Genomic DNA, 26,917 nt, shown 5'->3' with positions numbered 1-26,917 from the left:
GCAGGAATGAAAGAACTATACCAAAGGTAAAATACTTTTAGTGACCAATAAAACTGTTGTTTTAGATTCTTTGCAACAGATATTTTGTTTTAGAAATAAAGGACATGACTAAGTCAGTGATGACAGCAGGTTTCTAGTGAGCTTGAAGAAAATATTGTTTGCTCCTAGTTTCAACTGCCGTCAAGTTTTTCTTGATCTCCTGTCGGCGGCATCAGACACTGCTTGTCTTTCAATCCCCCGCCGCTGATAAAATGTTTCCCGTTAGGCTTATCAACGCTGTTTATGTTTTCAGATGGAGCGTGATGACATACGAGGTGCCCCCGACCGGTAAACAAACGCCGACAGGGAAGGAGGATGACAGCCACGACTCTCCTCTGCAGGTAAATTAGCCTGCAGCACTTTGAGGAGGCTGTCTGCTTTCCACAGATAGCATCTATGAAAACAGAGCTCAGAAGAAGCAAATAGAAGCCAAGGCAATCGGACTGAAAACAGAAAAAATAGATTAAAAAAAAGCACTCTTTGCTGCAAATATGAAGATGAGGTAATTTAGAAACATGTTTATATTTACATGATTCCTCTTTTAAAGTCGTAGGGAAATCATATTTAAATGTCAAATCATTCTGGCTTAAACATGTATATAAATGTACTCTTTATCAGATGATATTGTCCCATAAGTTCTGTTTTTAAAAAAATCCTGTCTTAAAATATTTGGGGTTTTTTCCCGTTACTTTAAGCAGCCCAGTTAGTTATATGTCAGCTTGTATACCTTAATTCGGCCAATCATATATCAACGGTCATCTGTCAATCAAACTTTTTGGTCATAGCATTTTGATTCATATGTCGCAGCTAATATACGCAACAGTTGAAATAAGAATAATTTCCTTTCCCATTGAGTTCTGTCCCAGTGTTCACAGGGATGGACGTCTGTGTCTTCAGCAGGTGTAGAGCTAACAGAACTGGCAGCGTTGCGAGGCAAGGACTCAAACATGTACGGCTGGAAGCCTTCTACACCAAACCAAGCTTCTGCTTCCTCCTCTAAATACAAAATGTATGAGGAGGAGACTCATCCACGACCTCCGACACAAAACTCTCCTCCTCTTGCATGTTTCCTCTGTCCATAGCGTTCCTTGACAGTGTCGTTTCTAAGTCACCAATTTAGTGCTACTTGGTCCCAATAGAATTTCCCATTTGGAACCTACTAGCGCTAAGTTGCTAACTGGTTAGCAAGATGCTTCCAACAAACCGACCACAATCAAACCTGCTTGTGAACCTTCCACCACAATGATCCCGCCCCTTAAAAATCAACCAATCACATTCACTTTATTCACTAATATAAAGTCGTGCACCTCTCTGGGCTGGGTAAAAAAATCGATTTAATCAATTTTGAATCGATTCCTTTACATTTTTGCAAAATCGATGTCTAGGGAATGAGATCGATTTGTTTTATAGTGATGCGCGTGACGTTCACATTCAAATGAGCAGGAGAGATGAATTCAAGATGACTTCAAGCCAGACACCTGCAAATATAGCCAATAGGTCGACTGAAGACATGAGGGCTGACCAGCAAACACCCTGTAGTTGCTATAGACAACGCTGCAAATATGGTTTGTGCAGGGAAGATAATGCAGCTCATGCATGTCTGCTGTGTCCCCGCTGTGTCACGTCTGCTCGCTCGAGTGAGGCTTAACTTTTTCACTTTTCACAAACAAGTTTGCACTAATGAGACAGTTTTGTTCACATCTCAAGTTTAAACTGTCTGTTTTACTAGTTTGCACTTTGTGTTTAATGTGACAGGGAAAATTAAAATACATGAGTATATTGAAACACAGTTGAACCACTTACATTATTGTAAAAAGAGATCGAATTGAAATTAATCGATTTAGAACTGTATTAATCAATATCGAATCGATTCAGGGCTTGGGGAAAATACCCAGCCCTTTTCTCTACAACTTTAAAACCAATTCTTTTTTTCACCAGCTGAGATGATAAGTTACAAACTGTAATTTAATATAAAGCATGCTTTGTTAAAGCAAACCATCAGGTGTAAAAATGGGGGTTGGTCAAATCTAGACATGTGCTGTACAATTTAAACCATTAAAGCTCTTTTCCTTTTTTGGGAAGAGGTAAGATAAATTCACCCTTTATTGCAGCAGAATAATTTTCAATAGAAGAATTCAGCGTAATTTAAGCCAAATTAATTTAAAAAAATTCCAGTGGAGAGCACATTTATTAGTATCATTTAAAAATCACTTTGAAATAATTAGAATTTCTCATGAATGATTCCTTCTTCAGTTCCTCTCTGGTGTATAAATAGGCCTGACACAGAGCCATCAGTCTGTATGCGGAATGAAGACCAGTATTTATTGACCTAGCAACCACACAGAATCTGAGGAGAACAAATGATGAACATATATAGCTCTTAAGGCTGATTTATACTCAGAAACCAGGTCGTCTGCAGAGAGGAGAGAAAGGAGGCATCTGATTGGTCAGATCTACATTCACTCTACACTATGTGTATTTCCTGTTTGTATGACGTATGTATGATGATGTATGATGTGTAGAACCACTCATGAAGTTGGACCAGCTAGAAGAGCGAGGTGTGCAAGAACGCAGGGACCTTTTTTCCACCTGGATCCCCGCTCTTTTTCGCCCTCATGTCCCTCCGTTGTCGCACAAACTTGCCCCTTGCATTTATCCACTTCCTCACCGCCTCGGCCATATCTAGACCTACAGCTAGTTCCTGATTGTCCCTCTTGCGTTGTGGCGTTGAATAACATAGCGCAGACCACGCTTAAATATTGGGCATAAATCAAAAATACCTGTGTCAAGCTCACTGTGACACACTGCTGCAGGAGCATAACCAGGCATTTAATATCTCTTAATAACAGTTAGAAACAGAGTAAAACAGGAATGACCCAGTTGTGAGTGAGGAAAAGAAGGAAAAGCCTTTTCTTTCCTACTGTTATAGATGTAAACATCTACATTATGAACTAGGACTAACTGGAATGGTAACATTTGAACAGATCTGACTGGAAAGGAGGTTTTAAAAAAACCAAACCTGCGGGTGGGTTTGGTTTGAACCAGGTAATAAATATGTAAATGAATAAATATGAATCTGTAATCCTCTGGTCCTGTTTTCTCTGAAGGCCATAGGATTAACATCCTGAACTCTTCCAAATGTCAGAATATTTTAGACCTAAAATGTGATCGACTCAGACACAGTGAAAAAAAGGTTATTATTTGGTCTTTGAACAAATAATGATCCAAACGTACATTTAGATCAGCGCCGAAGCACAAAATCAGATTATTTTCCTTTTCCATCAGAGCCTTCAGACAGCTTGATAATCTGAACAATCCCATCTTTCACATATAGTGAAAAGAAGTGTAGATAAAAGATATAGTTTTAGATGTATGATTCTATAAATGTTCTTCTCAGTTATCCACATTTTTAGATAGTTAATTTATGTTTTTAATACATTTTAATATCTGTTTTATTGATATGCTTTACATTCTTTATTTTCTTTTCTGCAAAACCGTAATTACTTATTTATATTTTCATAACAATCTTCTGTACAAAAAGGTTCATAACTTCATGAAGAAATAAAAGAAAAATGCTTCTTATTATGGAGGAGAATGAATAAGAACATAATGTCACTACAGAATTAAAGTCACAGGCAAAATGCTTTGCAAAATCTATAGTTTCCAGTTTTCCTTCTTGCAGCATGTTAGTGCTAAACAGCAAGGTGTTTCCTCCCTGGTTTACTGGAGGCTTCCTCTGTCCATGTTTCAGGTCCACATCACTCAGTATGCAGACTCCGTGGCCTGCCACCTGGCCAAGATCCTGGACTCAGACAAGCACAGCGACGTCATCTCCTCTGCCAAGTACGTGCCACGAATGCCTGCATTCAAAACTAAACAAGAACCCGATTGAACCCTAGAAACAAAGAGGAAACAGGTGAAAGAGGATAAAGATGCTTTAAATCCAGGGGCGGAGAAAGAAAAGGAACGATAACTAGAAAAAGAGTCCTCACAGGCGCTCAGCAGGAATCGATTTTCTGCTCTGGTCCTGTTTTAAGTGCAAACATGCACTTAAGAGTCCGAGTGTGTGCACAAGTGGAAGGGAGGGAGAGGGATGAGCCATTATTTAGGGCTCATCCGAGTGCATTAGTTCACAGCAGTCAGTAAGAAAGAACTTCACCCGCCATTACGGAGCACTTTTCTTCACCCTTCTGTTTGTTGCATTTAACCTGATGAGTTTAAGACATTAGATACCTTACTTAGGAAAGTACTCCAGTTTTCCGAGGGCGTTTAGTCAGTCGCAAAGTGATTTTAGCTGTGTTCAGAGTCTCATAAAAGCCTGTCAGGTGTTGATATTCACTTTACTGTAATAAATGAGGGGAGGTAAGGGAAAGCTGCTGTCAGTCTCTAATGGATGCCTTTGAACATTAACAAAGACCTTCTGCTGGCTAAAAGGGTTCACACTGATGAGGATGACGGACAAATTGGAGGAGAGAGCCTTAACTGCATTTAGTTTGAAGACCTTGATACATTTTAAAAGGCATTTGCTACATATTTCCTCCAGAAATTTAATATAAATAGCCACAAATCCAAAATCAGTTTAGGGAAAAGATGAAGCACTGGAGGCACAGCTCGTTTCAGATGATCTAATGTTTACGGAGAGCATTGTGAGTTTGGAGAAAGCTCCCTGCTGAGTCACACCGCAGCAGCAGTAATGTACCAGATGTGAGTAAACAGTGACTGTGAGGAGGCGACGGAGCTGCCTGGTAGGTAGGCAGCAGCCAGTCGCCACCACCAGCATCATGACTCATCAAATCTTCAGCATGTCAATCATCCGCTCAGCGCTGAGCCCTAACCTTGATCTGATCTCTCCGCCTCCCTCACCTGTGTCGGCAGGTTTCTGTGTGGGACGGTGAACGATTTTGTGGCAGAGGTGGGGAAGGCGTACGAGAGAGCCACAGAGAACAAGGAGGAGGCAGATGCTATGGCCAAGAAGGTAAAATGTTTAATTATGTGTGTATGTTATGTAAGCGCTTGTATAACAGCAGGTGGTGGGCAGATGTAGGCGTGTGTGTTTGAAATGGAGGAGGAACAAAACACAGCAGCAGATCACGTCTTATTTATCGCTGCTTTCCAGTAGTTTTGTCACCCATCATGCTTTCCCTGAATTATTTACATATGCAATCTGCAGAAGAGCATATGTTTTATTGTTATATGTAAACTGTAAAATAGATCAAAACTGAGAAAAGCGGTTTTCACTGATTGCAAAATATAATAAAAGATGGTGAGGATTTTAAGTCATGAAGGTCATAGTCATTCCATTAAAAAAAAAAAAAAACATTAAAAGCAATCCACTGGACTTTTTTTCCAAGTTTGTAGATTTTTCGCTTCCCATTCAAGAAGCTTTGTTAATTATTTTTTTTGGCATATAAGCAGAGTTGCATCTTTCAACTATGATCTTGTTCTGTATGCTAGCACATTTAGCTACTTCTTCTGCAAAAAGAAGCTAAATTATTCAATGTATTGTGTTTTTAGTTGCTATTTTTTATTTAGAAAAAAATAAAGAGAAAAATTAGGAAATAAGGAATAAGGAAATACATATCTTATTTTTAAAAAAAAGCACATTCAGCACCTGAAATACTATTACAACATTTGTTTCTCTGAACCCGACGCTTTATCATAAAAGCAACAAGTGCATTTTCTTTCCTAAAAGGAATAGTCTGATTAAAGTCCTTCCTGTGTTTTCTGTCCGTGAAACAACTTTTTAATTTTTCTTTAATTCCTCTTTTGCTGATTAGTTTCTCTTTTGGACTTAATTGAAGATGATATCAAAAAAATGAGATAAGGATGAAATGATATTGAAAAATCAGAATATTAGCATCCTGATAGAAACACTGCAGTTAATCCATAGGTTGATATTTAATGGCTCAGCTGTTCTCATCATTATTGTTCTTGACTATTGTTCTCTGGTTTATTAAAATCACCTCATTAAGACTTTTTTATAATGCAACACTACAAAATGAGTCAAAGTATGTATTATTTATGCTAATATCGTATCGGGTCACACATCTGTATTGGTCAGTAACTCAGGGCTGCAATATTCAATATGGTATCTGAAATAAAAATGCTATAACCTGGCATCCCTGTATATTTTATTTGTTTTCCCCTAATAATTAATAGTTATATGTTTGCATTTGTTTTTAACAAAATTATATTTATTTGCTGAGGGGACGAGAAAAGATAGTTTTACATTCTCATGGCTGATCAGACAAAGCATTGATGAACCAATTTAATGCGCCCAGATGAGAAGAAAACAAAACATGTTTGTTAATAAAAATCTAGCTTATCGAAAACAGCATAACTTGACAAAAGGATGATTGTTATTAATGATTGGATTAGGATTAAATGATGTAGATCAGGGCGTGCTTTGGTGGCGCAGTGGTTAACGCACACAGCCCATGTACGGAGGCCTTAATCGCTGACCCGGGTTGGAATCTGACCCCTGGTCCTTTGCTGCATGTCTCTCCCCCTCGCTCATACCCCCTCTCCTGTCAGCTTACTGTTGGAAAAACGAGCTACTAGTGCAGCAAAAACTCGAAAAAAATTTATTAATTTATGTAGATTAAGATTATAATCAGGTAGGCAGTGTTGCAGTTTCTTTTTCACACATCTAACTTATTGATCAGTTGTGGTTTTTTTCTATCTTGTGTTGCTCTGGTGATTTTGTTTGCAGAAAAGTGGCATTTTTTTCTATTAACAGTGTCTGAAAATTGGTTTGATTTCAGGCTTGTGCTTCACCCTATATTTTCAGCCAGAATATGCATTTAAAAGTTGAATACATCGTCACTGATGTAAATGCTCTAAACAACCAAATCTACTTTATTCTCTCTTTGTGTAATTCTATAGTAATCTTGGACGCGAGTGTTAGTAGAAATCTGCCTGATCTTTTCCTCTCTGTTTATGTCCTCTCCCAGTGCGCACTGCTGAACGAGAAACTGGATTCGCTGGTAAAGGCCTTAAGCGAGGAAGCAGAAGCTCAGGTAGAACAAGCACCAGAAACACATGTTGTAATGAAATAAAGTAGGACTGTTTTCATTTACACAGAAGGTTTACTGCCCTAACCCTTCAATATGATCACATCACTTGGATTTTATTTTGATTTTTGCCAATTTAAACTAAGAAACCTCTGCAGTTTATTGGGATTTTATGCCACAGGCTAAAACCAATTAGAGAAAAAAACTCAGCAACTCTTTTCCCCTTTTTATAACAGAAAGTCTGCAGGATGCATGTGTGATTAGCCCTTCAATACTAAGAAATTCCCCTTGCCTTTTCTTCTTTAAAAGCTTAAATTCATATCATCCTAGAATATCATCCCAGAATAGCTTTGTTAAACTTTTGCCTTTGACACACATGAAGTAACTTTGATCTGAACCACTCAGGTGGAGCATGGAGCATTTGTATTAAAGCTGAATTGAAAGAAATATATACTTTATTTATATAATGAGGCAATTTCTAAGGGGAACTGGTAACACTGGATTTTATTCACGTGCATCCAAGGAAATACATTTGAATTCAGTCCTAATTAAATAAAAATCCAAGTCTGTGGTCATAATGTGACAATAAGTACTGCAAACTAAATAAACAATTCTATTCAGTTTATTTATATAGCGTCAATTCACAACATGTCATCTCAAGGCACTTAACAGTTCACCAGATCATACAGTCAAATTGATTTTCTGTCCAAGGTAAACCAGTTGATTGCATTGAATCGTTGACTCTAAGGCAATCCCGCACACTTAGCATGCTTGTAGCGACAGTGGAGAGGAAAAATTCCCTTTTAACAGGAAGAAACCTCCAGCAGAACCAGGCTCAGTGTGAGCGGCCATCTGCTGAGGCCGACTGGGGTTCAAGGAGACAGAAGCAGAGATACAAAAAACAGCTGTAAAAGGCGGCCCCATCCAGAAAACACACAGCCAGGCAGACGAGCTCTGAGCCAGCTACCATGTCAGAGGATTAAGACAGCACATCCAGCCAGTCACAGTCAGAGAAACAGGACTACACTGAAAAACAGGCCGATCTCCAACATCTATAAACAAGGTTGTTGATGGAAGCAGCACAGCTGATGTTTCTTTCCAGGATGGCGTCACAGCCAAACAGGAACAGACGAGGCAAAGCTACTCTGAGGAAAAGCAGAGAGAGCATAACGTTAGAGATTGAACTAATAGATACTGCAGAGTGGGAGAATAGAGACAGAATGAAGCAGAATGATGAAATAGGGATCCCTATGTCCTCAAGAAGTCTAAGCCTATAGCAGCAAAACTATAGAGATAGTTCAGGATAACTTGAGCCACTCTTAGTATGTGTTTCCTTATGGAACCTAAACATCAAAACACATGATGCTACTTTATCCTAAATAGATTAAGCCCTCACATATCAGCAGGATTTCCAACTCCTGCTCTGCGAATTCAGAAATGCAGGAGAGTTCAGACCCTGATCCTGCAGCTGATCTAACACTAAATGGTTTCAAAGACACACAGTTTCAAATAAGGAGGTATTCTGTGGTTCTACATGTGCTTATAAAATCAAACACTGACTTCTCTGCTTTTATCCAGGTGGTGCCTGCAGGTTCAGCACCCAGCCAGGAGAGCGGCAGCTCCAGCCCTGGCGAAAGCGGAGGAGAGTCAGGCTCAGAAGGCAAAACGTACCGATCCAAAGAGCAGCTGATGCTCCGAGCTAACAGCCTGAAGAAAGCCCTGAGGCAGATCATCGAACAGGCGGAGAAAGGTAACAGCAGCCAGAGCGCTGCTTTAATTTATACAGTTTGAGGTGCTCACTGACCCAACGTCATGGTTTCAGTGGTGGATGAGCAGAACAAACACAGGCAGGTCCAGAGGATGCCATCTTCGTCATCCATCAAGAGGGAGAACAGTGAGGAGCTGAAGGATGCTGAACAACGTAAGTCATATTTTAATCTCAGTGAGGTGAATGCATTAGTCCTGAGATAATCTGCCTGATAAAACATGATGATTCTGTCCAGGGGGGCTGAGTCCCACCTCACCCATCGTCCTGGAGAAGCCAGAGAGCCTTAATACGGTCACCTTCAGCGAGGATACTGTGTAAGTGGGTTTGCTTTGATTTTTAGACCACAACCAGAAGCTTCACCTTTAATGGGACTTTAAATGAGTGAACCAGAACCAAAATTAAGCATAACTGGGCTGGGTATCAATCAAACATTTAGATTCCGGTACCAATACCGATATCGTCCCTTCGATATCGGTGCCTGAACGATATTTTTTTCAATACCAGTTTTATAATATCAATTCTAATAAAAAGAAAATTACATTAAATATTAAAGTAAAGAATCTTGACTTTTATTTTAAACTCAGATAATTCAATTCCAAGCACTCTTCTTACATAAAGATTATTTTCAGTGCAAAAGAAATGTTGCAAACAAGTGACAAGTGAGTGGTTATGCTTACTTTTAGATATTGAAGACCTTTTAACTTAGCAGTTTAAATTAAAAAAGATGAACGTATCTGCTCTCTCAGCAGTCCCGCTCTGAGGGTGTGGATGATGCTTGCACGCAGAGATACCTGGTTGCTGAGTTTATGCACCTATTAAGTTGAAGTAACGCTAACAAACGTAAACTTGCCTGTTGAAGACGAGTCCGGTGGTAGAGATTTTAAATCACTCCGCTCCGGTTTTTGTACCACACACAGGCTGCTAAGTGGAGGATGGCTGTGCTAGCTGCGGTCCGCTCTTCTTGCAGTCAAACACTGCAACTTTCCACTCTTAAAGTATCCCGTGCACCATTAGGCGCTTCATATAGTTGCCAGCCTTAGCAAAAATGTCTGCATGTATTGCGCACTATTCGCATCAATCTGCAATATATATAAATATTTCTAAAACAATAATAATAATACTGAAGCTTGCAACATGATGTGAATACATGTTTGCTTTAATTGAATTATTAAACAGCTGCATCTTTCTCTAGTCAATGCACAGAGAAGTGTGTGATGAATAACTACTTTGGCATCGGACTGGACGCAAAAATTTCCCTCGAGTTCAACAACAAGAGAGACGAACATCCCAAGAAATGCAGGTAAGGACAGCAGCTAAGTAGGATTCTGGTGTGTAGTCAGCGTCTAATTAGAGGAAACCAGAACCAGAACATTGTCTTCTGATGTCTAAATCTGCAGTAGTCGCACCAAAAACTTCATGTGGTACGGAGTCCTGGGGACCAAAGAGCTGGTCCAGAAGACTTACAAGAACCTGGAGCAGAGAGTCCAGTTGGAGGTCAGACAGACAAGCCTGTGAAAGTTTAATAGAGACAGTTTCCTCAAGTTTCCTCTGACACACTAAGGTCCTCTTCTCTGTTTCCACAGTGCGACGGCGTTCCCATCTCCCTGCCGAGTCTGCAGGGCCTGGCTGTTCTCAACATTCCCAGCTATGCAGGAGGAATCAACTTCTGGGGAGGAACTAAAGAGGACAATGTGAGCACCGCTGAAAAACCATAACTTCTCATGTTAAGTGGAAGCAGACATGCTGAGAGAGGACATGCAGACACGGCACCTTTTTATGCTCTTCCTGTTGATATTAGGGGCAAAGGATTTACTATAAAATGGATTTTCTTCTTTACAACTAAAGGATCATACTTTACATATTATAACTGTTAGCTTATTTTAGTGCAGCTCAGAGTTACAGCTGCAAACATCTGTTTCTCCATGTAGAAATGAAAAGAAACAGAGAATTTAATTTCAGTTTCTCTCAGGTTTTGAAAAGCGTGGAGAAGGAAAAGAAATATGGAAAATTGTTTTATCCCCAGAGAAGGACCACAAATGTTCAGTCCTTGCCTCCTCCCTTGCTTCCTTGTATCGTTCCTTCTTTCTTTTTTTTTTGCGTGCCCCACGTCTTTCCCTTCTTTCTTGATTCTCTTAATTTCCTCCATTTTTCCTTCCTTCCTTCCTTCCTTCCTGTTTTTTGAATGATTAAATCAAACTATTTAGGAATCCTATTAATATGAAGAATAAAGAGCCTTGTTTTGATGTATAACGATACCAGCTTTTCATAATAGTCAGTATAGATAATTATTGAGGAGTTCATTTGTTTTTCCTATTTGAAATGAGGATCCAGGAGAAAAAAAGGCTGAAATTTAAACAGTAACCCTAATTAACCTAACCTGACTCCACCAGATGGATTTGCTCCGCATATCCATATGGAAACCTTCTGTTGAAGTAATTTTGGGAAGGGGCAAAAATACTAGTTAGCTGATTGGCCAATGTTGGTGATAGACGGGCCAAATAAACCAATCAGATCAACGAAGCATATGATGTACTAACAGAGCGACGACGAAAACATAACCACAATCCAGGCTACTCTTGCCGAAACCAGTCGGGAGAAGAGAAAAAACATCTTTTCCTCTGAGAAAAGCCTCCAGAGCAGTGTTTTGCTCTTCTTTCAGTGTAATTCCGATAAAACTTGCTCGATAGCCACGCTAACGCTAGTTTCATTGGCTGAAGCCGCCATGTTCTTTAGACTGAACTGTCGCGCTTCTCGTTGCGTCACACCTCAACCCTCCTCAAAGCCAACGCTGATTGGATGTTCGTTTGGTGAACGGCTCCAAATTTTCTTCAACGGAGAGTCTCCAGACTGATTAGCAAGTGAAACCTTGAAAGCTTGCGAGATCAGGATGGTCTCACGAGGATATAATTAACCATGATCTTTCAAAAAAAGAGCTCAAGAGGCTAAACGTCCTCCAGAAAACTGTGCAGCTTTAAGAGTATGGTGGAATAAGAACCTTCTATTAGATGTATTTTCTATTGATGTCGATTAGGTGTCAATTGTGACACACATTGTTATTGTTTATAAGCACTAGCCAGTGAATGACATCAGTCATCCGAGTCATGATGACTGCAACAGGCCTGTTAACTTTTAGATTAAAAGCAATATAATTAGTAGGAGGCCAGGGAAGCCATCTTTGGAAAAAGAGAAACTGCCACAGTGGGAGAGGTCCTCTCTCAGCATCAATCAACCTGCTGTGAAACTCAGCCTACAAGCCGCCTCATCAGGACTTAGCAAAGGGAAACTATTAACAACAGCAATAGGCCTGCCAGCTTGAGAAACTCTGGTGATAAGCAGCAACCGTTGGTTCTTTTAGTGATCGATTCATCTTTTAAATATTTTTTTTTTCCCAAATTAATCAATTAAGCTAAAAAGATCAGTGAGCTAACATTTGGAAATAAACAAATGGCTGACCTATAGAAAAAGATAACCTTTATTGCGAAATTTAATTCACTTTTAAATGGCCAAACATGTTAAAATGTACAACACTAAAACATGCATAATATTACATATTTAAAAAAATTTAGTTTTTTTTTTAATCATACATGGAAAATGTTTAATTTGTTTGTAGTTCTACGTAATTATAATTGCTTTAGAATCTATGTTCCAGTACTCTTGGTAACTATTCAATTCCTTTATTTTTAATAATTAATCAAAATGAAAAGCTCGCCAGGTTGTATTCGATTCATGCAGATCATTAGGATTAATTATTATTAAATCAGTGAGGTCTTCCTCTGATTTCATTTTTAAAAACCTCATAGATACTGAAAGTTGTTCATTAACTAAGCTGAATTGTTTGTCGCAGAACTTTGGAGCTCCGTCGTTTGATGATAAGAAGCTGGAGGTGGTGGCCGTGTTTGGCAGCATGCAGATGGCGGTGTCCAGAGTCATCAACCTGCAGCATCATCGCATCGCTCAGGTAACAGACGCTCAGGAGAAACATATGAGAAACCTTCCCGACATTTCTCTTTTTTTTTTTTTTTTTGTTAATTAGCTTTAAACAGGAAAAACTTTTGCATTTTATCAGCAAAAAGTTAAACTTTAAAGATCAATAAGTAAAAGAACAGAAGTGAATCATTAAAATTTACAATATAGTGTCCGTCTCAACTGGTTAGACAAACAATTAACTAATGAAGCTTTCAGTGAAAGTCGTTCATCTGTGAAAAAAACAATCACTATTATAGCAGGTGTTTAATGAAACGGATGAACGTCCCTCTAATAGCTTTCTGCTGTTTGTGGCTCTCAGTGCCGACAGGTGAAGATCACCATCCTGGGGGAGGAGGGGGTCCCCGTGCAGGTGGACGGCGAAGCCTGGATCCAGCCTCCCGGCATCGTGGAGATCGTGCACAAGAACCGTGCTCAGATGCTCACGAGAGACAGGGTGAGATCAAACACCCATATACGCTGAAGAATGTGCACCTTTTCAGTTCCAGTAAAGACAGGTTGGCAGACCGTGGCGTGAAATGTCATGAGTGCTGCAGCTGAGTGTCCTCTGGAGGCTTCTGGCTGCAGCCCTCTGCTCACGTTGTTGACTCTTTCTATTTTAAGACTTCTTAAATCAAATCCATCCCCTCTGTGTTTGCTCACTCCTTCATGGTGCTCAAAGCTTTGAGAGCTCTCTTGAGCTGAGCGTGTTTGGGCAGTTTGTTTCCATGGTTTCCTTCGCCCAGTGAACACTGTCTGCTCCTTTTAAACATGGCCTTCTTTCAATAAACTAATGACGCTTAACTCTGGATAATAACAGGTTTTTAATTTAATATTAAAACGCAAACATTTGAATCAGTAAGGAGATAAAAAACAAAACACCAATGTTGTTTTCTGCTTCCTGATTTGTTTATTAGGTTCACATTTATGACTTTTCGAATATTTTTCCTTCTGTTTAGCATTTTGTAAAGCTTTCATGAAGTGTCTGACGTTTGTTTCCATCCCATCAGGCGTTTGAAAGCACGCTGAAGTCATGGGAGGATAAGAGAAAGATTGACAGCTACCGCGCCGCCAGGCCCCGCCTCAACTCCCAGCAGTCCATGGAGTACCTCACTGAGGAGGAGTGCGCTCAGGTGCAGCAGCTGGGCATTGTGGCTGATACCCTCATAAATAAGTACGTCACTGCTCCTTATACCAGCTATAAATACATAAATGCTACATATGTAGTTAAATTGTCTTTCTTATTTTTTTTTACGTTTAAGTAAGAGAAGCTTTGGATCTTTACTAATGCTTAGCCCCTTGAACCCTACGGACCCACCGGTGGGTCCAGCTGCTACGTGACCTTGTAATTTTAACAAACCCCCAGTATTGATGTAAAAAACATATTTGGCACAGTTTGGTGACATTTATGGTTTAATGTGCCAAAATGGCCTCTCCGCCTAAGAAATTTCTCACTAATACCATTTTAAAATAATTATGTTTCATCTGATTGAGTCCAAATTTGGTATATTTTTACACAACATTTAGATTTGAAAGTCTGTACTACTTTTTTGTGCTATAAATAATATTTTGGTAGTGTTTTGCAATGTTTATTTCAAAGAAAATTTTGGCGAGGTTAAAAAAATGCAAAATATTTTGTATTTTGTCCCTAATATTTCAGGCAGGGTCAAAGCTACAATGGTGCTGACACCAGAAAACCATTCTATGACATCTTACCTTTACAGACGTACCAAAAGTTTCTTCTTAAATCTAATAGCTTTGAGGCTATAAGTTATTTACTTTTGTGTGTTTTTGTCAGGCAGAAATTTATTTATACCCCCTTAGGGTGTAAGAGGTTAGTTTTGCTTTGAGATTAAGTCACATAAAAAAACACTGGATAGTCATTAATTTCTAGCATCTTTTATGTGTCTAAAATCAATCCCCCATCACCATTCCTTCCCAACCATGCCTCACAGTAAGCACACTTCAATAAACCATTCCAAAAAATTTATAAACAAACAACTGCACTTTGTTTTCCAAGTTTGAACACATTTTGCTTCCCACCCAGAAAGCTTTCTCTATTCAAAATGTCTGCAGTAGCGTTAAGTTCCAGGCTTATAAAATGACCCAAACAAAAAACTTGTTGTGGCTTAGAAAACATGCAAATTGAACCAAAAACAGGTAATGGGGAATCGTTGAGGACGATGTTGGCCTGCAAATCCCGGTACTGGCCCATGCCTCTGCAAAGGGAAGTCATTAGGGTCGTTCTTGGCCTGGCGAAACAGTCTAGGTGTTTTGATTCCCTGCATGGCGGTGAGGATTTAGATTCTAGTGGGAAGGAATCAACTCTAACGCTGCGTTATAGGTTTTTCTCTCTTGACGTAAATGGTTTCCTTCACACCTCTTTCAAACCACCTGTCTTCTTTGTCCAATAAACCATCAAGTTGTAATTATGAGGATAAATTAGCTGCAATTTCCATTAAAAGTTTTTCGCTTCGATTAGGTGGTTTTCTTAATTCTTAATTTTTTTGCAAAACTGCTTTGGAAACACTTGTTTCGCATCACACAAGTCAAGCGATCTGCAGCTGGACCGTACTGCCTTGTAAAAAGATGCACAGATGGTAGTTGGAGGATGATGATGGCTGAAATCTGGATAAATCTCAATTTTAGTTGTGTTTTTGTTATTTCATGGAAATACTGCAGTTGCAGAACTTACACATTTGTAATGGAAACACTGTGTGTTGTGTTTGGTTTTATTTAAATGATTGTTTTTGCCAAAGGGGCAAGCACTTAGACTTGGGTAACATTAGACCAAAAAAAAAACACTGTTGCAGAAATCTAGTGGTTAATTTATATCCGCCTAAATTGTTGGACCCAAGCCAGAGAAAACACAGACATTATTTAATGTTTTTCTACTGAAAATTGTCTTTAAGATAACTTTTTTTTTTGATCCAGCTAAAACAGTGTCTGAGCGGACTCACACCTCTTTCCTGAATTTACTTTGAGTCAGTAGTTCCCATTTTGTTCTGGTGTCCAAACTATCAAACAACCGAAGCGTTATATTCAAGATGTGTTTTGTGGATACTAAGAAGCGACCGGCATCCAGCTCAACTCAGGCACCAATAGCAACTCCAAAAAAAACAACAACACTTTTTACATACAAGAGCAAGCTACGAGGAGCATAAGAGTGCTGCAGTTCCGTGTTTTGGCCACAAGTGGCAGTATTATTAGAAAACTCTATAATGCCTCTTTAAAGTCGTAGGGAAATCATATTTAAATATCAAATAATTCTGGCTTAAACATTTGTATAAATGTAGTCTTTTTTTTATGCAGGCTAGTCAGTTATACGTCAGCTTGTACACCTAAATTCAGCAAATAAGAAATAAGAATCATTTATTTTACCATTGAGTTAGTAAATAATGATTGTTATTATTTCAACCGTTGCGTATATTAGCTGCGATCAATATGCTAGGACTGAAAATATTTGATTGACAGATGACCGTTAATATATGATTGGCCGAATTTAGTTGTACCAGCTGACGTATAACTAACTGGCCTGCATAAGATAACGAGAAAAAAACCACCCACAGATTTTAAGACAGGATTTTTTTTTTAAATAGAAATTTTCTAACTTTTGCGACAATATCTTCTGATAAAGAGTACATTTATATAAATGTTTAAGCCAGAATTATTTGATATTTAAATATGATTTCCCTACGACTTTAAACTCTCTGACCTTGGGGGAAACTTGCTGGATTTCTAACTACTGGAAACTTTGGCAGTTCTTAAAGATTTTAAAGGTTACTGTGCAATAAAGCAACACTTTAACACACTGTTTATAAAACAGCTGAAATAAAATAGGCAAGCAAACATTCATGATGCTTAAACTAAAAAAAATTGAATACAAAATCCTTTCAGGCTGAATTTTGCTCCTTATTTTCCTCTTTTAAGACATTAGTCATCGTCTTCATTCAGTTCAGTTTTTTCCTTTTTTCGTTCCTTAAGAAGCCAAACATTCATTATCAGCAAATTACACTTTTTTCTACCTTGATTTAGAAACAGTTTCTGCTTCATGTTGATTAATGAGGATTAAATGAGTGCAAATTAGAGGACTTCATTCACTACCTCCCTGATTATGACCCTGCAACTTATTTACAAGTATTTCTTTTTTCCCTCTTTTTAGAATCCGCGAGGCAGCGAAGACCCATAAGCTGGTGGAGCAGGAGTTGGCTCACGCCGTGAACGCCACAGCCCTGGTGCTCACCGAGGCCAAAGTGTCCAGCAACGAGGTGAGACGCCCATCTTAGCAGGACAAACAGAGAGGCTGATGGCCGCTATGATGGACGAAAGAGAAAAAAAGGGACAGATTTTCAGCCATATGTTTGGGTCTCAGTTCAACCTGCAGGCTGTTCATGTTCAGGCCTTTTGACCTAAAGTCCATCTGTCTGGTCGAGCAAATATATGAACATTTGGAAACAATGATCTGTTTTCCTTTTTTTTCACATGTTATTTTTGGTTTCAGTGCCTGAGTCGCAGCACGGCGGTGGAAATCGTCAACAGCAGTAAAGTCCTCCAGGCAGAGACCAGTATGCTGCTCGATGGGAAACTATTGGTATGAGTCTGAAGCTTCATCCATGTTTGCTCTTTCACTGCCTTTTCTCGCTTTGCTGAAAGCTATTGAGCCTTTTGGCCTCTCAGATTTCAATGTCTGTCGTTTCGTTTCTTTCTTCAGTCTGTAGCTTTAATTCAGTGTGGACATGTATACCATCAGACAACTGTCCTTTGTGCAGAAAACAAATGATTAAAGTAGCTTTTCTTACAAGGTGTAAAACCTGAAAATGTTTCTGGAGGGTTTTTTTTTTTCCAAGGAATACTTTCCTTTCACTCGTTTTATTTTTATTTAATTAGTTTAAATATGCATTTTAAATGTGTTACTTCATTTCCTTTCAGGCTTAAGGATCTATATCGAGCAGCACAGTCAGATATTATCACTTGTTGCACTATTTGAATCCAGGGGCGTCTCGATAAAACTGTTTCGTTTCCGATACGCTACAGATATCGCAGCTATGAGAGTTAACCGATACCGATATTGACCCAATACGATATTAGCACAGATTATACAGGATCTAATTACTTATTTTGTACTGTATCTCTTGATCAAGTGATATTACTAAACCAGAGAAATAGTCAACAGCAATAGGTATGATAACACATGACACATATTAGCAATTGGTTACAGAAACTTTAAACAGAAGCAGAATGTTTTTATCAACAGTCAGTATTGTAGATTTAAGAAACAGGCCAATTTTAGATTTTTAGATCAGATCGATATCTGATATAGAATACTGGATCAGGACAGTCCTAATATGAACTTTTAGAATAAACAAAAAGGTTTTTCTTTCAGAAGACTCAGAAACTAAAAGTTATTTTCTGCTAGCAAAATTAAAATAATTACATTACTGTTCTTTTAAGCCATATCCGCATCATTACTGCCATCCCCTGGATCGGAGTTGCAGTGCAGTTTTCTTTACTCCTTTTTTCCATATGTCATTCGGCTGAATTAAATAGATTTTCTGCAGCCTTTCAGAAATAAGAAGTGTTGCACCGATACAGATACCAGTATCGGGCAGGGCCCCGATCCAGCACTAAAATGGTGGTATCGATACCTGCGAGTACCAACAAATAGAGCACCGATACCATTTTGAGAGCCAAAAGTTTATCCAACTATTGTCACCCATTCCATGTAGGAAATAAAAAGTTCTACTGGATTAACTTTGTATTAGTCTTTTTCCTGATTCACAAAGGTAGGCAGCAGATTGACAAAGCCATGATGGCAATTATTTTACATCCAAGTAGCATGCAGTTCTTCATATACACACACACATCAATTTCAAACAGATGGTATCAGTATCTGCTAATACTGCACAGCCAGATATCGAGCCAAAAATGGCACTGGCTGCAACACTAGAAATAAGAATACTAACAGCTATAACTTTACCCTGCATTATTTTTAGTTGTTCCATCAAAGAGCTGGTAGAAGAGTTACCAAAGTTAGAAAAGTGGGCTAAATTCAATTTCTGTATACAAACCAAACTTTATAGATTTATACTGCAAAATGTGTTAACTAACTTTTGGTAATTTTTAAAGCAATATTAACTAAACCTATGATGTTTCCCAGATTTATTATATAATCGCAGTGTATGCATGCTAACATCTCACCATAACTTAATTTTCTCACTATTTTAGTTTAAAGTAGCTCTACATCTTAGACTTCACTCCATGTTTTTAGAGTTATTCTTCTATTGCTATTCTTTAGCTTTTATTCTTAACCTATAAGGTTTAGACTGTCGGTTGTCTGATTCTTCTGTAGTTTTGTGTTTTAGTTTTATTTTCTTTTGTTTAAAATGTGGTGACTGTGTTTATTTGACATATCCTTTAAATCTCTTCTCAATTTATTGAAGTTAGGCCCTTAAATTAATTATATATAAAATCTTTGGTATTTTAATATGTCTTATTAAGTCTAGCAGTGTAGACAGACGGCAGTGAATATAAACAGACGGTTTTTTTTTAGATCTGGTAAATGATGAAGGACATGTTCTCTTTCAGACTGATTTTCCTGAGGAGGAAGAACTCCGTTTGACTCTGAATAACCTTAGTGCCGAGCTCCTTAAGCTGGATGACATCCACTGGATCTGTCCACTCATGCAATGCTCCGAGGAGGTATGTCTTATCGTTCCAAACAAGCAGAAGTGTTTAAAATCTCTTGGGGTGTATTAACTTATCCTGCTGCTTAACTTAGGATGCTGTGAGGAGCAGCAGTAAAAGCAGCAGCAGTATGAAGCTGAAGATTATACCCAAAACAAAGAAAGAGAAGGAGAAGCTTCACAAACAGAAGTCCAACAGTTCACTCTCAGGTAAAAGCTCACCTCATCACTGTGATCCTTTGCAGCCTGGAAAGATCTGGGATATTATCACCATATTTTCCAGGACAGGATAAGTATTTCAGAAAAAAAATAAAAGACATATTCGTATGATGTATGACACTAAAGATGTTTCCCAAATTTATCATTTCACCATTTTTAGTTTCTAATTTCATGCTTTGATTATGATAAAAGAACACATATGAGTTAGAAATTGGCTAATGAAAGTTAGTCATTTAAAAAAATAAAAAATAAATAACAGGGGGCCCAGAATGAAGCCCTGATGAACGCCACAAGTAAGTGATGTTGCTCAGGGCTCCATTTATACTTTATATTGGCTTCCCTTAACATCTAATTTTAGGAGGGAAGGATAATCCCTTTCTAGGCTTTGTCACTGAGGTCTAAAATCTACAACAAACACATAAAAGTTAAAATGAAAGCTTTTATTGAATTTTCTAATTTACATGAAATTTTGATGAACCAAGACCGTACGAAAATCAGGTAATAGACTTATGCCATCATGTTTTGCTCAACAGTTTTATAGCCTTCGGTGAAATTCCAGGGTTTCCTAATGTGCTGATTACATCCTATTCACAGAAATATTTTACCAATTCCTTTTGGACGAAATTTTGGAAGCCCGTTTCCACCACAAAGTTATCATTATGAGATATTCAACTTTCAAACTTTTTATCTTTTAATTATGACTTTGAAAGTCAAAGTTATTACTTTGTAAGTCATAATTATGACTTAGGAACTAAAAATGTTTAAGAAAGTAAACAGTGATGTAATTTAGCAAGTTAGAATAAAACACAAAGGTTTGATACAGATCTAATTGAGCTGAAGACTTGTCTTTAATAGGGAATTTAAAATCTCACTGGCTTGTTATTTTGATTATTGAGCACCTGGTTGATCTACTTGTATGGAAGCCCGATATCGCCACATTGAAACAAAAAAAGGCCAAATAGAAAGTCATAATTATGAGATACAAAGTCATAATTTCCACTTTCAAAGTCATAATTATGAGTGACAAAGGGATAATTGCGACTTTCAAAGTAATAATTATAAGATACAAAGTTTGAAAATTGATTGATGATTATTACTTTCTATTTGGCATTTTTTTTTTTTTTCATGTGGCGGCAACAGGCTTCCATACAAATAGATCAACAAGGCGCTCAATAATCAAAGGTCAAAATAACAAACCCGTGATATTTTAAAGCTGAAGTCTGTAAGTTTTTAAAAATCCCTTTTTTGTCATATTGGCTAAAACTGTCCCTATGCCCAGACAGCAGTACATGTGATATGTAACCTGTGAAAAAAACTGCTTCAATTGGTCCCGCCTACTGCCTGTATTTCAATCTGGAAAGAATAATTCGGGACGAGTCAAAACAACCAATCACAGCCAGAGGAGCGTCTGATGGAGTGTCAATCACAGCTCACACACGCTGAATCCCGCCCCCGCCCTTTCTGGTCCCATGCGGTAGCCGCGCAGAAGCTGTGAGAGGGGTGGAGCTTGGAGGTGGGGCATGAGTGAAGCAGAGAGGGTGGGGGAGTGGCGTGAAACCTGTTTTTCTTCAAATTTTCAGTCGAAGTCTGCTCTCTTCTCAATGTTACAGACTGCAGCTTTAAATGCCCTATTAGAGACTAGCAGTAAGCCCAGTTAGATCTTTATTCAAACCTTTGTGTTTTATTCTAACTTGCTAAATAACATCACTGTTTACTTTGTTTTATTTGTTCTTAGTTTTTTTACAATTTCTGTAGGCGATTTATGTTTCTCTGTTATATCTAATAAAATCTTTGTATAAGGCGCTATAAACACAGTTTGACAACAATTTAATATCATAGGATTAAAAAAAATGATAATTAATTAATACATTTTTGTGTCCTGCAGGATCGTGGGATATTAAAGGCGGGGCAACTGAGGCTGAGTCCTAAGGAAGGCGAATCCCTGCGTGAGCCGCTTTATCACTCTCTAAATGAGGGGTATGGCCCCCTCCCTCCCTCCTCTCTAATCATTAAAGCCCTGTGGCTTTCATAGAGGTGTCACAAACTGAAGAGATTCATTTCTTCCCTATTTTTAAGCATTTAGCTCCGTTTTAATTCTTTGTAATCTGTTATTTTGCTGCAGACCAGCAGGTTATTTTTATCCAATTTCTTATTCTTTTTTTTTTTTAAAGGGCCTGTTTTTGGTGTGGCATTGCTTTAATGCTGCTGTTCTGCTTTTATTTCTGAGTGCAGCCAGTAGCAAGTCAAAGGTGACAACCATGCAGACTGGGAAAACAAAGGAAATGTGTTTACGTGGTGCTCACCTTGCATGGCAGGTGTAAACATTAGTTTTTGTTATAAGTTGTTACAATCTATTTTTTCTCTCTTTAGTTTAATTAATGATGTTGAACTTCTGAATAGCCTTTGGACTGCATATTTATTTGTTTAGTGCTACTACCATGTGAACTCCAACGGCAACGAATCAACAAAATGAACAAACTGAGATGTCTCAGCGTTATTGTCTACTGAACTGGAAAATATCATAAATGTTGCAAAAAATATACCGAGGAATGTACTTGTGTGGACTTTTGATAATGACAATGCTGTTCGGTTTGATTTCACAGCGCTTCTATTGTGGTTTTAAAGTGGTTCTTCAGTGGTCCTAGAATTTTGCAGTAACGCTGCAAAAATAACCTTTACCGCGAGTCATTTCATGGAGAACTCAGCCATGTGACGGCAGGATTAAAGAGTTTTATTATGTGGCTTTATGTGGGAGTGAAATCTCACCCTGCTGTGTGTGTTTTACACCGTTTTAAAGAACAGTTCCTGATGAAATGACTCAGACCGATTATTTCTGCGATTGTCTGGTGAGGGCGTTTACAGAAGGAGGAAGAATCAAGGACACTTTGAAAAAATAAAAAAAAACATAGCAGCTTCTCAGTTTGTTGCTCTTACTTTGTCATACTACATGATTGTATATGAAACATAGGGATAAGTACTAATATGTATTTGATTTTTGCCTTGTCTGTGGTTAAAAGCTATTATTATGATTATTATTACAAATATATATCTATTTTTTGTACATTTTATTTTCCCACATGGTGATTTGTAAAGAGGTCCTGGCTTTGCTGCTTCCCCCTTTGAGAAGCTCCCAGGCAATCATAGATATAGATGCTGTTCCGTGTCCCTGCATGCATGCCAAGCCTTTCTTCGCCTCACAGTGGAAATTGCCTCAAAGTAGTGAATTTGTGAACGGCATTCCGGTATCACAGTGCTTACAGAAAATTTTGCAGGAGGTTTTAATTTTAAACATTGTTTTAGCTTGTATGAACCAGAGCATGGTTGTTGTTGGCCATAGCCTTCATGATTATCTTCCAAGAATAATATAAGATTTCTTTTTTAATGAAAGAGTTGATTTTGTTTAGTTTTCCATCCCTTATTAAACTAAAATGATATGTTTATACTACTCCTGTAACGATAACCATGAGTATAACGGGTTATTTAATCAAACTATTTGCTCGGGCTGCTAGCCTGAATTTAGCAGGTTAGAGGTGCGTTCACATCGAATGTATTCTGGGTCTTAAAGCATCCGACTTGCATGCAAAGTCTGTGGAAAACGGCGTTATTACAGCACTGAAACATTTTTAATGAGCTAAGGAGAACCGTTTATAAATACCTAAAGCTAAAGTGTTTTCTAGCTTGTAACGACAGAACAGAGCAGATAAACAAACAGTGCGTAGAACACGGAGCATTTGACCCAGCATCCAAGTTTTTGACACCCAAAACCTGTTCGGCATGAACGCATTAGAGATACGGCACATAACCTGCCTGTTGTAGTTTAAAATCCCAAAAAAACATTATAAGATTGATTAGCACTAGCCCATAGTTCAGCACCATTACTGCCCATGTTTTTTTTTTTTCCAGCAGGGAATACTTATTGAAACTGAAAGAAAAGTGGGCAACAAGTGGTGGTGGGGCAAAACTTAATTTAAGTCTAAAGCTACTGAAAAGCCTCTGCTGACTTAGATTATGTTATTTTAATATTGTTTTATGTTGATTTCCTCGCAGAGTGCTAGCAGACCCTAATGTTTAATAGGATTCAATGTGTGTGGTTTTTACATTATAACCTATAAAAACCCTAGCAAACCTTGCTAACAGCCTCCGACCAATGCTAGAAAAACAAGCAGCCAAATGCACTTCTTCAAAAAGCTAACGTATATATTTTTTTGTTTTTATGAATAATATGAAAGCAGGCAAAATTGCAGAACTTGGTTGCAGTTAAATGCAAGAAAAATCCACAGATACAGGGCTGTAAATGTTGTGAAGTAAACAGGCAGACAGAACAGTATGCAAGTTAGCCTTCGTGTGTTGAGATACATAGCGGCTCAATGCAGTTAGCTTGCTCATATTTACAAGCTAGCCTAAATATTAGCTTTAAACTATTTGCAAAACTAGCCAATTCGTTGTTTTTAGTTTATTTTACTGATTTCTGGATTCAAAAAGCTAGTTTTAACTGCTATGTTTTGTGCTTTTAGCAAACAAATCTCAGTCATTAGCCATGCTACTAGCATTTTATATTATTGGAAAATATAGTTTCAGCACCATGATTGCCCATGTTTTTTTGTTTGTTTTTTTCCAGCAGGGAATACTTATTGAAACTGAAATAAAAGTGGGCAACAAGTGGGGGTGGGGCAAAACTTAATTTAGGTCTAAAGCTACTGAAAAGCATCTGCTGACTTAGATTATGTCATTTTAATATTATTTTATGTTGATTTCCTCTCAGAGTGCTAGCAGACCGTAATATTGAATAGGTTTCAATAGGTGTGTGGTTTTTACATTATAACCTATAAAAACCCTGGCAAACCTTGCTAACAGTGTCCGACCAATGCTAGAAAAACAAGCAGCTAAATGCACTCTTACAAATAGCTAATATATATATTTTGTTGTTATGAAAAATATGAAAACAGGCAAAATTGCAGAATTTGGTTGCAGTAAAATGCTATAAAAATCCACAGATACAGGGCTGAAAATGTTGCAGACAGAATGGTATGCAAGTTAGCCGTCGTGTGCTGAGATACATAGCGGCTCAATGCAGTTAGCTTGCTCAAATTTACAAGCTAGCCTAAATATTAGCTTAAAACTAGTTGCAAAATTAGCCGATTCGTGGTTTTTAGTTTATTTTACTGATTTCTAGATTCAAAAAGCTAGCTTGAACTGCTATGTTTTGTGTTTTAAGCAAACAAATCTCATTTATTATCTATGCTACTAGCATTTTATAGTTTTTGGACAAAAAAAAAAAAAAAAATGTGACTTGAAATCTTTTATTTCTTCTGATTCTTCAGACTTAACCCCTGATGGGATGTAGTCACTGTGAGGCGCTGTAGATGTTCAGCTGTGGTAGGATTGTGCTACTGTATCCATAGTGTGCCAGCTACACGCTCAAAACCTTAGAGGCTTTAGTGGTTGTTGTGCCAAGTCTGTGTTTTGGGTTTAGGAAGCGCGTGCAGGTGTGAGTGCGTTTTACGAATGCGGTGTGTGCAAGCTTTTGATGCGCTTCAGACGCGAAGGTTGTTGCGTGTCGTACATTTCAAAGTTTACTGTATCTTGCCTTGCACTTTACAATGAAGCAAACTTAATAGGAAAAAAAAAAAACATTTGCATATGTGCGTGTGTGCGTTGAGATTTTGAGTGTTTACATGCATTTTTTTTTTCAAATTAATTTGATGAAAATATATTTTATTTATGATATTGTATAAAATGTGCTGGTAAAATGTAATATCTAACCTTAATCATAAATCATATATAAATACAGATGTAAAAACGGGTTTATTACATTGGTGGTTTTAAACTTAAATGTGATGATGTCCTATCGCACCTATGGCAGTGTAAAAGATGTTGAAAACTGTAATTATTTTGAAAATCTTAAGTCATCATATTGAAACTGTCCAGTGTTATTTATTGATTACAAATGACTCGTTTACACAACCGAGGTGTTGAGCCGGTGTCAGACCAATCTTTGAGTGCTTTTTTCTGTCACTTTCAGTTCCAATTATATGCTGTACTGAAAAAGATGACAAAAACGTTGAGATACGAAAGCCATTTTGTAAAAACTAGTTGCCTGTTTATTTTTTAATAATCATTTAATCGACTGCCTTTCGGATTTGTTTATGAAAGATGATTTGTCTTTTTTTCTATATTTTGTGTAATTTGTTTTCAAAATGCTGAAATGTGATTTTTTTTTGGACAAACTCTTCCAAGCGCTGAGCTGGAGCTGCGATGACTGCAGAGGAAATTGCTGATTTGAAGCGTCTGACCGCGTTAGTGCAACAGCATCGGACAGCCGTTATGGAACAGTGACTGTACGCAGCGCGGGAAGCCGGACTAGATGTTGCACGACTTTGTACATTGCAAGGTGTTTTCGTGTGTTATCATGTGCAGTGTATGACAAAGACAAAGTCAGTGCAACCCTCTGGAGATTAAATGAATTATTGAAGTGTGAAAGTTGTGTCTTTTTCTTAAGTTGTTGCTTTTTCTTCATTCTTTCTGCTGCATTTATTTTTTATTAGGATCTATTGAGTCAGGTAACCACTCTGTCCCTCCACATAACAAGAATATTCCTCTTTTAGTTCCAGTATTTAGTCATTTATTGCATTTCTTCCAAAATTGGATTGGATGAGCATTAGTTTAAATGATGCATTGTTCTGGACTTTATTTGGGCCACTCTAAAATATAAGTACATTTTAATCCAAAGTACCATTATTGCCATTCTGGCTGCAGGTTTAGGGTTATTTTAGTGCTGGAAGGCCAACCTCTTACCTGCTCAGATAATTTTTTAGCCTTTTTGCCATTTTTCAGATGACGGTTATAAACCACACAGAATTTAATTGTAGGCTCTAAATTATTGATCTTATAAGACAAGGATCTTCTTGTTCATTTAGTCGCCAATACGACTGTAAGACTTTAACACATTTGTTGTCTTTTCCAAGTCATAAAGTGAGACCAGATTTTTCCTACGCTCTTTCTAAATATCCTCCCACCTGAGCTGTGCATCTCAGCAGCTCCTCCAAAGCCCATGGCCCTCTTGGTTTCTCCTCTGATTCATCCACATTGCATTTACTTCAATAAAAAACAAACATAATCAGATCACATTTTTCTGAGACTTTTATCAGAAAATATTTTTTGAATAATTTAAGTTTAAAACTACTACAGAAATACCCCAGCTGTGTGTTTTTGGCCTTGTTTGCCAGGTTTTA

The 26,917-nt window shown here is 37.9% G+C and overlaps 1 protein-coding gene across 2 annotated transcripts in view; it reads left to right on the top strand.

Moving 5' to 3' along the window:
• Positions 1-26,165, top strand: part of si:dkey-172j4.3 (diacylglycerol kinase delta) — a 122,191-nt gene extending 96,026 nt beyond the window's left edge. For both annotated transcript variants that reach the window (XM_038302107.1, XM_038302108.1), the window contains 18 exons: positions 293-380; positions 3,791-3,882; positions 4,915-5,014; positions 6,993-7,058; positions 8,631-8,802; positions 8,875-8,973; positions 9,056-9,134; positions 10,013-10,120; positions 10,218-10,314; positions 10,404-10,511; positions 12,665-12,778; positions 13,106-13,240; positions 13,794-13,957; positions 16,946-17,051; positions 17,285-17,374; positions 19,369-19,482; positions 19,562-19,676; positions 21,571-26,165. In XM_038302107.1, the coding sequence (XP_038158035.1) occupies positions 293-380; positions 3,791-3,882; positions 4,915-5,014; positions 6,993-7,058; positions 8,631-8,802; positions 8,875-8,973; positions 9,056-9,134; positions 10,013-10,120; positions 10,218-10,314; positions 10,404-10,511; positions 12,665-12,778; positions 13,106-13,240; positions 13,794-13,957; positions 16,946-17,051; positions 17,285-17,374; positions 19,369-19,482; positions 19,562-19,676; positions 21,571-21,614 (1,891 nt within the window). In that variant the 3' untranslated portion in view covers positions 21,615-26,165. The remainder of the gene's footprint in view (positions 1-292; positions 381-3,790; positions 3,883-4,914; positions 5,015-6,992; positions 7,059-8,630; positions 8,803-8,874; positions 8,974-9,055; positions 9,135-10,012; positions 10,121-10,217; positions 10,315-10,403; positions 10,512-12,664; positions 12,779-13,105; positions 13,241-13,793; positions 13,958-16,945; positions 17,052-17,284; positions 17,375-19,368; positions 19,483-19,561; positions 19,677-21,570) is intronic.
• The last annotated feature ends 752 nt before the right edge of the window (positions 26,166-26,917 follow it).

Source organism: Cyprinodon tularosa, unplaced genomic scaffold (assembly GCF_016077235.1).
Source record: "Cyprinodon tularosa strain WSP-4 unplaced genomic scaffold, ASM1607723v1 ctg482, whole genome shotgun sequence".
Lineage (NCBI taxonomy): Eukaryota > Metazoa > Chordata > Actinopteri > Cyprinodontiformes > Cyprinodontidae > Cyprinodon > Cyprinodon tularosa.
The sequence above is the reverse complement of the archived record's forward strand: the minus strand, read 5'-3'. Positions and strand labels throughout refer to the sequence as shown.